Source organism: Pseudophryne corroboree, chromosome 3, assembly GCF_028390025.1.
Source record: "Pseudophryne corroboree isolate aPseCor3 chromosome 3, aPseCor3.hap2, whole genome shotgun sequence".
NCBI classification, from domain to species: domain Eukaryota; kingdom Metazoa; phylum Chordata; class Amphibia; order Anura; family Myobatrachidae; genus Pseudophryne; species Pseudophryne corroboree.
In genome coordinates, this window is record NC_086446.1 from 211,279,563 (window position 1) to 211,294,523 (window position 14,961).

Below are 14,961 nucleotides of genomic sequence, written 5' to 3' on the forward strand. Positions count from 1 at the left end.
AGAAGTTAGCAAAGAAGCGTGGGACCTGGTGGGTTACTCACTCCAGGCATCTCGCACTGCATGGCGCATTGAGAATAGATGTAGAAGGATGAATCTGTGTTTTACCAAAACATTTTCTAACCTTCACATCCACTTTCATAGTCTTCTTGCACAGGGGGATGTGCACCATCTTCATTCCAAAATAATGAGCCGCTTTGTCAAATGCAGCATGGGCGCTTACAGGAGCAATGCTACAGTGAACACATAATACAGAAAGAATACAGAAGTAAACATCACAACATAAGTGCAATGTTACTACAACATTTAACATTTAGAATAGAAAATAAAAAATCTACTTAAAAACACAGGAAAGGACTTGTATATTTAAGGCTATTGTACGGACTTATGAATAACAAAATATTAAGACAATTTAGTAGGCAATACAGTGCCCAGTTCCCAAGACGACAACCGTAATGTGTGTATTTTGCTCCCGTAATATGGTGTTTAATTGTGACCATCCTGGGGGAGTGTATGTACTACACCTAGGCCTAGTCTATGAACAGGGTGATACATCTTCTACCCGGGTTCAGTAGGAAAAGCCAGCGCACAGGATCCAGACATTCCAAATACAGACGTCGGGATCCCGATTGTGTAGAAGCCGACGGGTGAGTAAGGGGTGTTATACCCTCTCCTCTACCCCCCTATCCCTCCCAACTCGCAGCCTAACCTACCACTTAGGGCCTACAAATGCAGGGTGTACACAGATCGTCGGACAAACTGCATGTAAAAACAATCGCCTCGATAATCTTTAGGGAAATGTATGGTCCATGTAAGAATGATAATTGTGTAGTGTTCTCTGGTTTGATTCAGCTGTCAAAAAAAAGAAAAAGAACATTTTAAATTATTGGTTGCTCCGCTTATCTTTGGTTGTAGACTTCAGGAGAACTACAGTAGTAGGCCTGGATGTGTGCCTTTTGAAACATACTGAAATTGACTTTAAGCCAGAGGTTCTCAAATGCTGTCCTCAATTCACTCCAAAGGTCCAGGTTTTAAGTTTATCCATGCTTGTGCTGAGCCATGGATATACCTAAAACCTGGACCATTGGGGTGCCTTGGGGGCCGCATTTGAGAACCTTTGCCTTAAGCTAAAGGAAGAGTCAATAATGAATAGACAGGTATTTTAGGTCTGTGACAACTAGTGTTTCTATATTACCATGCAAAAAATAAGTTTGTAGGACAAGAAGCCCTGTGTACCTTGACTGCTGTGGTTTACACTCCTAGAAATTGTACATCATTGTTATTAAAATGTTTGTATCTAGCTACTTCAATAATAATTCACCTATTCATCTCTAACCATGTCTTTAATCCACCCCAAAATCGCACCCTTCCTGGGGAAAGAATAGTCTTTCTGGTTTTAATATAATTTTTTCTGATATCAAAATGAACCAATAACCTAATAATTGAAGGAATATGGTAGGATAACATTAAATACTTTGGTGGGGAAACGACTTATCGTGTCTGCATATTATAATGGAAGTTATCATAGAAACAAGGTATGAGTACAGTTATCTGCATCCAAGCTCTGAATGACAGCCACTGGCCACAGTAGCTGATCTGCTATGTTAAAACTATTTCCATAGGTTTAAAAAACAAATAAAACAAGCATACAAAATAAAAGAAAAAGAACTTAAATTAGATCATACATGCCTCCATAGCCAAATTTACCAGACAATGGAAGAATGTTTGATTAATATTATACTATCATTAGAACTACTGGAAACAGAAGTGAAAAGATGAGACATCTGGAATCTGCACTTCCTCACAGAGCCATAGTTTGTACACCATTACTTTCAGTATGATGTCAGTTTAATAAGTCTGGCAAAACACACTATCTGATTTTACTAGTAAAAATAGTTTCTATTGCCTGTCCCAGTCATTATCCTGACTTCATGTCCTGCACTTATCCATACAGGTATAGTTTATAAGTACTAATTGGGCCTCATAGGACCCTGCTACTAGCATGTGGGTCAAATTAGACACAGGTGTACTGTAGAACGTTGGCAATCATGCCAAATGTCTGGACAGTAATGAATGCCTTAAAAAAAAAATAGTAATAATTACAACATACACTAAATCTTATTAGTAAAAATACAAAATTAAATATTACATTTCTGGGTGCTTAATTCCGTTCTCAAGTGCCAGATCTCTGTATGCTTTGCAGGCCATAAGGATGCTTTCTGTCCCTCCGGATGTAACCTACAAAATCAAAAGAAGTTGGATGTAGGAACCATTTCATATAGATCAGGCATTCGCAACCTCGGTCCTCAAGGCACACTAACATACCAGGTTTTAGTGATATCCATGCTTGAGTACAAGTGACTTAATGAGTCCCTCAGTTATTTTGATTTACCCATCTGTAGTGAAGCCTGGCTATCACTAAAAATCAGCACTGTTAATGTGCCTTGAGGACCAAGGTTGGAAATGCCCGATATAGAGGTTTGACAACAGTCTACATGCACCAGTATTACAGGGGCCTCATTAATACTTTGCACATTTGTTAATTAGGTGGTTCAATAGGTTACATGTTCCCTCGTTCCAATGCTGTGGTTCGTTTTTTTGGATATTTTCAAATACGTACCAACAAAAGTGCATGGGGGGGGGGTGGGGGGATTGGGGGGGGGGGACACGACACAAAAATGCTAATATTTCCACAGATACCACTGTGACAGGACTGCATGAGAAATGCAATAGGAAGGGAGCAGTGATCACGCTACTGAGCTAAGGAACGGAAACGTGTAGGACTGTAAACAATTCTCATTGCATTGTACACAATGCTTTTTAGTGAGATTTGCCTGTTTTGACCTTGTATAAATGACCTACTACTATAGCCATAAAAGATAACGTACAGAACGATCTACCATACGTAGTATTTACTATTAGTTTCACTATTTTTGTGGAGTATCAGTTTTAAGATTTAGAGTAGCAAAATCCAGGGAGTTTAGTAATTACTGGTGTGTAACACCAATACTATTACATTGTTGTACTACCTGACCTCCTATCATTAGACGTTTCAAAACGGTGTAAAAAGGCTGGCAAAACCAATGTGACTATGAAACATACTGCTGGACCCGTCAGGGAACTGGTCTCTTCTACACTATGTATTGGGCAACAGTCTGTAAAAAATTATGCATGAAGTACAGCTGCATAATAGCAAACTTCCTGTTCGCTGTCACATCAGTCACCACAGGGAAAAAAAACTGTCTACGGCAGCTTTAACCAAACAGCCGCTACCTTTGTACATGAAAAAAAATACATATGAAAATGCATGCAAAAAACAAACAAAAAAAAACAAACAAACTAGTTAACAAGCAGAGCTGTTGGTTTTACAGTATGCTTTTAAACATAATTAGTTGAAACCTAGGACAGAGTAACACAAAAAAAGAACCTCAGTGTGTGTAATACACAAAATAAAATAGTGTTACACAAACTGTACAGCTGCTAATGCCTACATGATAGATACATTTATAACCTTTTTTAGCTGTGGTTCACAGTAGATCACTAGAAATTCTATTCCACAGAATGCTTGTCTGTAATAATTCAGAAACCTAATGCACATGGCATACTTATCTCAAGGAACTGAAAAAGGGTCCTATATACTGTAGTTATATTTGGTGTAAAAGCAAGACCAGTGGGTTTTATGGTGTTATAGAATGCTATGTACAGGGACTACCATGGTTCCCCAAACAATAAAGTATGTTACCATGCAATGTGCATGTTATCGTTTAATAAATTAAAGAAATAACTTTTAAAACCCCCATTGTACTTAAACCAGCTTGCATGTCCACTCTACTCATAATTCTCATTCCAGTCTTTGAATAAGGTCCTAAAGTAGCATTCAGGCCATATATTAGGAGTCTTTACAAAAAAAAAAAAAAAATTTAAAGTATATTAATTACAGTGATGGTTGTGGAAACTATAACAGCAGGAGCATCCAATATAATAAAGGCTAATACTGCTCAGCACCTCTATGGTGCACTGGCGGCCACTAGGTAGCGCCACACGTGTGTCTGCGTGCCCGTTCGGGCACACACACCTCAGCGTGATAGAGCACCGGTTCCCGGCAGTTCCATCCAGTAACTAGTAATGCATAATACTGTAATACGGAACAGGAGATACCAAATACTGCATTACTCAGAGCAGTTATTTTATACAACACACTATTGGGACAAAGTTTATTTTTCAATAAAGACTTTACTTACTGCCCCACAAGTATCAGGCCCTCCGTTAAAAAGGGTGCATGCCATTCTTACGACTTCTGCTTCCATTTTACGCACACCAGGGAAAATATCCGGATGTAAAGGATTGCTCCATGCAAACTCTTCATACACCTGTAATACACCAATTAACAATAGCAACCATACACAATATACTGTATTGAAAATTCTGCTTACAAAATTGGTATACTGAAAAGAGCTAACAAACAAGATAGAGGTCAACTTAAAGGCTGAATTCATATGGACAGCGAAACTACATAATTTTAAACGCAGTATTAAAATGTAGGGGAGGTCTGATTTAATGTGCTTTTATGTGACTATTAACAACCGAAATGTTCCAAAAATGTGCAAACAAGCTCTTAACTAAAATCCAATTTGCAGGCTTATGAGTTTACAGGTCAGTTCAAATAATAAGATTTTACTTACCGATAAATCTATTTCTCGTAGTCCGTAGTGGATGCTGGGACTCCGTCAGGACCATGGGGAATAGCGGCTCCGCAGGAGACAGGGCACAAAATTTATAAGTTTGACCACTAGGTGGTGTGTACTGGCTCCTCCCCCTATGACCCTCCTCCAAGCCTCAGTTAGGATACTGTGCCCGGACGAGCGTACACAATAAGGAAGGATTTTGAATCCCGGGTAAGACTCATACCAGCCACACCAATCACACCGTACAACTTGTGATCTGAACCCAGTTAACAGTATGACAAACGTAGGAGCCTCTGAACAGACGGCTCACAACAATAACAACCCGATTTTTTTGTAACAATAACTATGTACAAGTATTGCAGACAATCCGCACTTGGGATGGGCGCCCAGCATCCACTACGGACTACGAGAAATAGATTTATCGGTAAGTAAAATCTTATTTTCTCTGACGTCCTAGTGGATGCTGGGACTCCGTCAGGACCATGGGGATTATACCAAAGCTCCCAAACGGGCGGGAGAGTGCGGATGACTCTGCAGCACCGAATGAGAGAACTCCAGGTCCTCCTTAGCCAGGGTATCAAATTTGTAGAATTTTACAAACGTGTTCTCCCCTGACCACGTAGCTGCTCGGCAGAGTTGTAATGCCGAGACCCCTCGGGCAGCCGCCCAAGATGAGCCCACCTTCCTTGTGGAATGGGCCTTGACAGATTTAGGCTGTGGCAGGCCTGCCACAGAATGTGCAAGTTGAATTGTGCTACAAATCCAACGAGCAATCGTCTGCTTAGAAGCAGGAGCACCCAGCTTGTTGGGTGCATACAGTATAAACAGCGAGTCAGATTTTCTGACTCCAGCCGTCCTTGAAATATATATTTTCAATGCTCTGACAACGTCCAGCAACTTGGAATCCTCCAAATCGCTAGTAGCCGCAGGCACCACAATAGGCTGGTTCAGGTGAAACGCTGAAACCACCTTAGGCAGAAAGTGAGGACGCGTCCGCAGTTCTGCCCTGTCCGAATGGAAAATCAGATATGGGCTTTTATACGATAAAGCCGCCAATTCTGACACTCTCCTGGCTGAAGCCAGGGCCAGTAGCATGGTTACTTTCCATGTAAGATATTTCAAATCCACCGATTTGAGTGCCTCAAACCAATGGGATTTGAGAAAATCCAAAACTACATTAAGATCCCATGGTGCCACTGGGGGCACAACCGGGGGCTGTATATGTAGTACTCCTTTTACAAAAGTCTGGACTTCAGGAACTGAAGCCAATTCTTTCTGGAAGAAAATCGACAGGGCCGAAATTTGAACCTTAATGGACCCTAATTTGAGGCCCATAGACAATCCTGTTTGCAGGAAATGTAGGAATCGACCCAGTTGAAATTCCTCCGTCGGGGCCTTCCTGGCCTCACACCACGCAACATATTTTCTCCAAATGCGGTGATAATGTTGTGCAGTCACCTCCTTCCTGGCTTTTACCAGGGTAGGGATGACCTCTTCCGGAATGCCTTTTTCCCTTAGGATTCGGCGTTCAACCGCCATGCCGTCAAACGCAGCCGCGGTAAGTCTTGGAATAGACACGGTCCCTGCTGAAGCAGGTCCCGTCTTAGAGGTAGAGGCCACGGATCTTCCGTGAGCATCTCCTGAAGTTCCGGGTACCAAGTTCTTCTTGGCCAATCCGGAGCCACGAGTATCGTTCTTACTCCCCTTTGCCGTATAATTCGCAGTACTTTTGGTATGAGAGGCAGAGGAGGAAACACATACACTGACTGGTACACCCATGGTGTTACCAGATCGTCAACAGCTATTGCCTGAGGGTCTCTTGACCTGGCGCAATACCTGTCCAGTTTTTTGTTGAGGCGGGACGCCATCATGTCCACCATTGGTCTTTCCCAATGGACCACAATCATGTGGAAGACTTCTGGATGAAGTCCCCACTCTCCCGGGTGCAGATAGTGTCTGCTGAGGAAGTCTGCTTCCCAGTTGTCCACTCCCGGGATGTTTACGTGGGCGACTGCCGTGATGTTGTCCGACTGAATCAACACCGGCTGACCCTGAAGCAGAGGTTTTGCCAGGCTTAGAGCATTGTAGATTGCTCTTAGCTCCAGTATATTTATGTGAAGAGACGTCTCCAGGCTTGACCACACGCCCTGGAAGTTTCTTCCCTGTGTGACCGCTCCCCAGCCTCTCAGGCTGGCATCCGTGGTCACTAGGACCCAGTTCTGTATGCCGAATCTGCGGCCCTCTAACAGATGAGCACTCTGCAACCACCATAGCAGAGACACTCTTGTCCTTGTGGACAATTTTATCCGCTGATGCATCTGCAGATGCGATCCGGACCATTTGTCCAGCAGATCCCACTGAAAAGTTTGTGCATGGAATCTGCCGAATGGAATCGCTTCGTAAGAAGCTACCATTTTTTTTTAGGACTCTTGTGCATTGATGCACAGATACTTTTCCTGGTTTTAGGAGGTTCCTGACTAGATCTGATAACTCCCTGGCTTTCTCCTCCGGAAGAAATACCTTTTTCTGAACAGTGTCCAGAATCATCCCTAGGAACAACAGACGTGTCGTCGGGATCAGTTGGGATTTTGGAAAATTCAGAATCCACCCGTGTTGTTGGAGCACTACTTGGGTTAGTGCTACTCCGACCTCCAGCTGTTCTCTGGATCTTGCCCTTATCAGGAGATCGTCCAAGTAAGGGATAATTAAGACGCCTTCTCTTCGAAGAAGGATCATCATTTCGGCCATTACCTTGGTAAAGACCCGGGGTGCCGTGGACAATCCAAACGGCAGCGTCTGAAACTGATAATGACAGTTTTGGACCACGAACCTGAGGTACCCTTGGTGTGAAGGACAAATTGGAACATGAAGGTAAGCATCCTTGATGTCCAAGGACACCATAAAATCCCCTTCTTCCAGATTCGCTATCACTGCTCTGAGTGACTCCATCTTGAACTTGAATTTTTGTATGTACAGGTTCAGAGATTTTAGATTTAGAATCGGTCTTACCGAGCCGTCCGGCTTCGGTACCACAAATAGCGTGGAGTAATACCCCTGTCCCTGTTGTAGGAGGGGTACCTTGACTATCACCTGCTGAGAATACAGCTTGTGAATGGCCTCCAATACCGTCGCCCTGTCGGAGGGAGACGTTGGCAAAGCAGACTTTAGGAAACGGCGAGGAGGGGACTTCTCGAATTCCAACCTGTAACCCTGAGATACTACCTGCAGGATCCAGGGGTCCACCTGCGAGTGAGCCCACTGTGCGCTGAAATGTTTGAGGCGACCCCCCACCGCCCCTGAGTCTGCTTGTAAGGTCCCAGCGTCATGCTGACGCCTTTGTAGAAGCCGGGAAATGCTTCTGCTCCTGGGAAGGAGCTGCTTGTTGCAGTCTCTTACCCTTTCCTTTGCCTCGGGGCAAATAGGAATGTCCTTTTGCTCGTTTGTTCTTATAGGAACGAAAGGACTGCGGCTGAAAAGCCTGCGGCTTTTTCTGCTGGGAGGTGACCTGGGGTAAAAAGGTGGATTTTCCGGCCGTTGCCGTGGCCACCAGATCCGATAGACCGACCCCAAATAATTCCTCCCCCTTATACGGCAATACTTCCATATGTCGTTTGGAATCCGCATCACCTGACCACTGGCGCGTCCATAAACTTCTTCTGGCAGATATGGACATCGCACTTACTCTTGATGCCAGAGTGCAAATATCTCTCTGTGCATCTCGCATATAAAGAAATGCATCCTTTAACTGCTCTATAGTCAGTAAAATACTGTCCCTATCCAGGGTATCAATATTTTCAGACAGTGACTCCTACCAAGCCACGCCAGCACTGCACATCCAGGCTGAGGCGATTGCTGGTCTCAGTATAACACCCGTATGTGTGTATATACTTTTTAATGTATTCTCCAGCCTCCTATCAGCTGGATCCTTGAGGGCGGCCGTATCAGGAGACGGTAACGCCACTTGCTTTGATAAGCGTGTGAGCGCCTTATCCACCCTAGGAGGTGTTTCCCAGCGCGCCCTAACCTCTGGCGGGAAAGGGTATAATGCCAATAACTTCTTTGAAATTAGCAGTTTTCTATCTGGGATAACCCACGCTTCATCACACACTTCATTCAGTTTCTCTGATTCAGGAAAAACTATCGGTAGTTTTTTCACACCCCACATAATACCCCTTTTTGTGGTACTTGCAGTATCAGAGATATGCAAAGCCTCCTTCATTGCCGTGATCATATAACGTGTGGCCCTACTGGAAAATACGTTTGTTTCTTCACCGTCGACACTGGATTCAGTGTCAGTGTCTAGGTCTGTGTCGACCGACTGAGGTAAAGGGCGTTTTACAGCCCCTGACGGTGTCTGAGACGCCTGGACAGGTACTAACTGGTTTGCCGGCTGTCTCATGTTGTCAACCGACTTTTGTAGCGTGCTGACACTATCCCGTAATTCCATAAACAAAGCCATCCATTCTGGTGTCGACTCCCTAGGGGGTGACATCACCATTACAGGCAATTGCTCCGCCTCCACGCCAACATCGTCCTCATACATGTCGACACACACGTACCGACACACAGCAGACACACAGGGAATGCTCTGATAGAAGACAGGACCCCACTAGCCCTTTGGGGAGACAGAGGGAGAGTTTGCCAGCACACACCCAAGCGCTATAAATATATATAGGGACAACCTTAATAAGTGTGTTCCCTTTATAGCAGCTCAAATATTATAAATATCGCCAATAAGTGCCCCCCCTCTCTGTTTTTACCCTGTTTCTGTAGTGCAGTGCAGGGGAGAGTCCTGGGAGCCTTCCTCGCAGCGGAGCTGGGCAGGAAAATGGCGCTGTGTGCTGAGGAGAATAGGCCCCGCCCCCTTTTCGGCGGGCTTTTTCTCCCGGTTTTTTTGGAACCTGGCAGGGGTTAAATACATCCATATAGCCCCAGGGGCTATATGTGATATATTTTAGCCAGAATAGGTATATTACATTGCTGCCCAGGGCGCCCCCCCCAGCGCCCTGCACCCTCAGTGACCGCTGGTGTGAAGTGTGCGGAGAGCAATGGCGCACAGCTGCAGTGCTGTGCGCTACCTCATGAAGACTGAGACGTCTTCTGCCGCCGGTTTCTGGACCTCTTCTCTATTCGGCATCTGCAAGGGGGTCGGCGGCGCGGCTCCGGTGACCCATCCAGGCTGTACCTGTGATCGTCCCTCTGGAGCTAGTGTCCAGTAGCCTAAGAAGCAAATCCATTCTGCACACAGGTGAGTTCACTTCTTCTCCCCTAAGTCCCTCGATGCAGTGAGCCTGTTGCCAGCAGGACTCACTGAAAATAAAAAACCTAACAAACTTTTTCTAAGCAGCTCTTTAGGAGAGCCACCTAGATTGCACCCTGCTCGGACGGGCACAAAAACCTAACTGAGGCTTGGAGGAGGGTCATAGGGGGAGGAGCCAGTACACACCACCTAGTGGTCAAACTTTTAAATTTTGTGCCCTGTCTCCTGCGGAGCCGCTATTCCCCATGGTCCTGACGGAGTCCCAGCATCCACTAGGACGTCAGAGAAAATGCAGTAATGATGGAAGACTTAAGGCCCGTATTCATGGGCAGATGTGGAAGAGATGTGTGCTGAGCGAACCGCTCAGCACACATCTCTCCCCCTGCTCAGCACAGCGCGATGTGTGCTGAGCGTGCGGGGGTAGATGGGGGGGGGGGGGCGCTCATTTCACCCAATCTAGCACCAGCGATAGCGACGCGTGGGGCCGAGCATCACTATCGCTGTGGGAGTTACACACAGACAGATCATGCTTAAAATCTAAGCAATCTAGTCAGATTACTTAGATTATCGCTACGTGAGTACCCCCCTTAAGGGGCAGAATGAGATGAGATACGTACTACAAAAACATAACATCATTTTGCAAAACAACATCACATTTACAAAGAACAGACAAGAAATAAGAATTCAATAAGCATAATCAAGCCTGTAGCATAAGCCATCAATTTTAACTTGTCAGTTGGAGACTTACATCAGCCAAATACTGTATATATTGCTGCTCCACTAATACGACCTTTATCCCTACAATTTATATTTAATACAGCAGCTAGACTCACTTTCCTTGCAAAATGTTCTTATACTGATGCGACTATGCCTACATTGATTACATGCCCTTTACAGCATGACATCAAATATTTAAATGCTCTGATAACAGATAATGAAAGGAAGAGATGAATGATGAATACCGTAAGGTGTTTGGAAGGTCACTTTAAAATGCAGACAAACATTCTTTTTAAGCAGATTTACCTTTACGAACAGCTGGGTCAGCCGTTCATCTCCACTATAAACAGCTCCAGACACCTTTCCCTGTTCCCAGGACACCTCACCTAAAATTAAATATTTTATGTCCAGTAAAATAGAAAATGATCACTTAAATTCATATTTTTGTTTTAAAGAATACAAAGAAAAACAACAACAACAACAACAACAACAACAACAACAACAACTGCTGTGTTTAAATAATAAAGATTTCAAAAAACACCCACATGTTGACATGTTGCAATATTGTGGTGATTTGGGAATGTCCATTATTAACAAATCAATGATATCATTATCCATACTGGAAACCTCAATATCATAATACTGCTTTATCAATGCTGGGACTCCATCACTATTCAGAGTTATGATGCTATAGGTCAGAACAGGGTTTGAATGTTGAGAGGAATGAAAAATCTTAGATATTACCACATGTGGCTGAAAACCAGGCCCACATGGCCAAGATGGCGGCCATGGCACTGAGGGAGCTAACCCTCATGCTTCTGCATCATTTTTGAATGGGCTAATCAGCGCTTCGGCACCAGTTGTACATGTGATAGCCATTGGCAAGAAGCAGGGCTGCAGCCAGGAATGCTTAGACCAAGGCTGGCCTCTGTATAATGCTGGGACATGTCTTAGGCTCCATTGCTATAATAAACTGTATTAAAATATTATATTGCTGTAAGCACTGTAGCTGATCTGCAATGCATTGGTGCATAACGCAGAGTATATTTAATAGTTTGTGGCATGTTTAAATGTATTTAAATTTAAGATGTTTGTACAGTATTTTAAAAACGCACTTGTGCTATTTATGCGGTATTTGATTTTAGAAGCCATCTTCTGTGACTAGGAAATGCAATGCTAAGTTGCCATTTCCTAGCAGGAGGTCTGGTGAGGCCTTTGATAGCGCCCAGTACACAGCAGGTAAAGTGCATGGATTTTGATATACTGTTAAATAGCTGGTCTGATTGATATATACGAATCCCAAAAAGATATGGCTGTAGCTTTGTTGCTGCAATGCGTCCGCACGTGCATATGCATTGCGGCAATGCCTGGCTGCACCTATTCACACCCGTTTGCATCTGTACATGGGGGAGGCTTTCACCATACTACTGTGTCTTCTGACTATATAAAGAAGACTGTGAGCCATGAATTTTGTACAAAGAGTTATTCCCTGACTGAGATAGATATCTGTTGTAAACATCTTGTATGCTGAAACCACTGAGCAATGCTTGTAAAGAGGAAGGGTCTTATTGAGCAATAAACATCTTGCCTTCAGGATGACTGATTTTTCATCTTGTGACCAACATGTATGAGACACACGCAGTCCCATTCTCTACCTGTTCTGGGGTGAGGACAGCGTCTCCAAGCTCCGCCCTCTGCCAGCTACTGTGCAGGACCTGGTTAAGGTCAGTGTTCAGTGGGGACAAGTTGGGAGGTGCTGGGGGGGGTCAACATATGCCAATTAGGCAGTCAGGTGGTGTATCAGCGTATGCATGCATACACAGCAGCAAGGTGTATAAGGTTAAGGTGCCGATGGTAAGAGCCTGAGTAGAATCAGTGGTTCCAGGTGCTGGTGGGAGAAGACTGGTGGTGGTGGAGGCGGCAGCAGCAAATTACCCACCCACTGCGCAGCGGGTGAAGTCAGTATCATGCAGCTACGGACATTAAGAGGGAATCTCCCATTGGCTCAGGTACTGTGAGACCTAAAACCAATCTGTGACCACTTGGCGCGGGCAGCGAGGCAACATAAGGTTATAAACTTACATCATTAGTCTTTATATAAACACCCTATTACATAAAGTGATTAACTAAACAACCAACCTGTTTCTTAGTGGCAGGATTAGACCATCTGCATAACTAGATATTCCATCATTGTGCATAGTGAAAAGAAGAGAAACCAGATACAGCAGGTCATGACCCTTACAGCCAAAGCTGTTTAGATAAAGTATTGCTCACAGAAACTAGAACATTGCTTCTACTGTAGTTTAGCTAAAAGAGCATCAATGTTCTATACGTATTTAGGGATCGGTATAAAAAAAAAAAAAAGGAAAACGGCGGCTGGGATCCCAGCCGTCAGTATACCGACAGCAGGATCCTGGCCACCTGTATGCCGGCAGCAGGGCACGGTGTGGCAAGCCCCTTGCGGGCCCGCTGCGCTTAACTCAGGTTATATTCTCCCTGTATGGGTGTCAAGGACACCCATACAGGGAGAAAAGCCTGTGGCGCTGGTTCCAGCGGCAGTATTTCACCGCTAGTCAGGATTCCAGCGTCAGCATTGTGACGCCCGGGATCCAGACTAGCGGTACTGTAACAGCTTCCCCGTATTTATTTATTATTTAGAGAGTTCACTTTTTGCCTTGAAGTCATATCTACGTGTTGCACTTATACTTATTAAAATGTAAGTATTACCACTTAGGGCAAAGAAAGCATTATAAATAAACAGGCTATACGGTACCTAGGGCAGAGTATTCTTTTAGCTTTTCCATTACTTGCTCCTGTTTGAGCCCAGTGTGAGGGAGAGCGGTCACAAAGCTCATTCCACCTTTCACATTTAACACAACATGTGCCATTTCATTTAAAGCTTTATCCAACTCCTTCTGGATCTGTTCAAAAGAAAACCAAATATATTGTATTAATTTCTATTAATAAAACCACATACTTTGTGTCCTTATGTAGGCAGGCCACACAGTCTTAACTAGCAACAATAAAGTTGGTTACGAACTAACAATCGTCCAAAAAGATTATTTTTGAACACGGGAGTACTGGAGAGTATATACGCTGCACCTGTAGCGGACTGTCAGACCAAAACGAGTGGCACTGGGGTCTCGATGTAAGGAGTGCTACACAACATTCATCAGACCCGAATGTAAATTATTGGACTGAAAATGTACTGTGTACGGAATTCAGACAATCGGGCTCAGATTTCTGCTGGTAGATCATGTTGAAACGTTACCTAGGTTTGGATTTAAATCAACAATAACACATCTCTTCTTAATAATGTGCTGCGTACGCTCTAAATTGGATGTTCTCTCAATTGTCCCTGTTACTGTTTGGCAAATCTGTCAGGTGTGTACCCAGCTGTAACCTATCCTTTCTTAAAACTTAGGCGTAAGGTTAAGAAATGGACACTAACAAAAATATTTTCCAACAAGAACTTAGTAGTTTTAATGGGATGTAGTTATGTGACCTGCAGTCAGGAGACCACCGGTCACAATACAGACACCTCCATCCGAAAACCCTTAAAATATCAGTCAGCATGCTGAATGACAGGGACTATTTCCACAACACTCAGAGTGGGAATAGAACCTGTGGCAAGCTGAGCCCCGCAGCATGGTGAGCGCAGTTAGCTTGCAAGAGGCTTCGTTGCGCTTGTTCTCCCCCCCCCCCCCCCCCCGCAGGCATTCTAAACCCCGGGATCCCAAGCGCTGGTCACCCATACCCAACCCGTTTTAATACGCTCTCATAACAAAGTTAAAGACTATTGACCTAAATCAGGCCTGATTGCAGCAGCAAAATCTGTCTCTAATGGGCAAAACCATGTGCACTCCAGGGGGGGCAGAAATAACATGTGCAGAGAGTTAGATTTGGGTGGGTTACATTGTTTCTGTGCAGGGTACTGTAAATACTGGCTACTTCATTTTTACACTGCAATTTAGATTTCAGTTTGATCATACCCCACCCAAATGTAACTCTCTCTGCACATGTTATATCTGCTACCCCTGCGCTGCACATGGTTTTGGCCATTAGAGAAAGATTTTGCTGCTGCGATCAGGTCTGAATTAGGCCCATAGTCTAACTTTGTTATGAGAGCGTATTAAAACAGGTTGGGTATGGGTGACCGGCACTTGGGATCCTGGTGGTCACCCTATCGATGCCGGGATCCCGGGGTTTAGAATGCAGACTGGGACAGGCATGTGCAACGGTTTTGCCTATTAAGAGAAAAATTGCTGCTGCGATCAGGTCTGAATTAGGCCCTACTTTACA

The 14,961-nt window shown here is 44.3% G+C and overlaps 1 protein-coding gene across 1 annotated transcript in view; it reads right to left on the reverse strand.

Annotated features, from left to right (window-relative positions):
* The window catches only part of SGPL1 (sphingosine-1-phosphate lyase 1), a 68,237-nt gene that overhangs the window by 8,450 nt on the left and 44,826 nt on the right, over window positions 1-14,961 (reverse strand). Inside the window, exons 4-8 of the mRNA XM_063958793.1 lie at window positions 13,433-13,580; window positions 10,966-11,045; window positions 4,239-4,367; window positions 2,147-2,235; window positions 122-230 (exon numbers count right to left, since the gene is read on the reverse strand). Of these exons, the coding sequence (XP_063814863.1) occupies window positions 122-230; window positions 2,147-2,235; window positions 4,239-4,367; window positions 10,966-11,045; window positions 13,433-13,580 (555 nt within the window). The remainder of the gene's footprint in view (window positions 1-121; window positions 231-2,146; window positions 2,236-4,238; window positions 4,368-10,965; window positions 11,046-13,432; window positions 13,581-14,961) is intronic.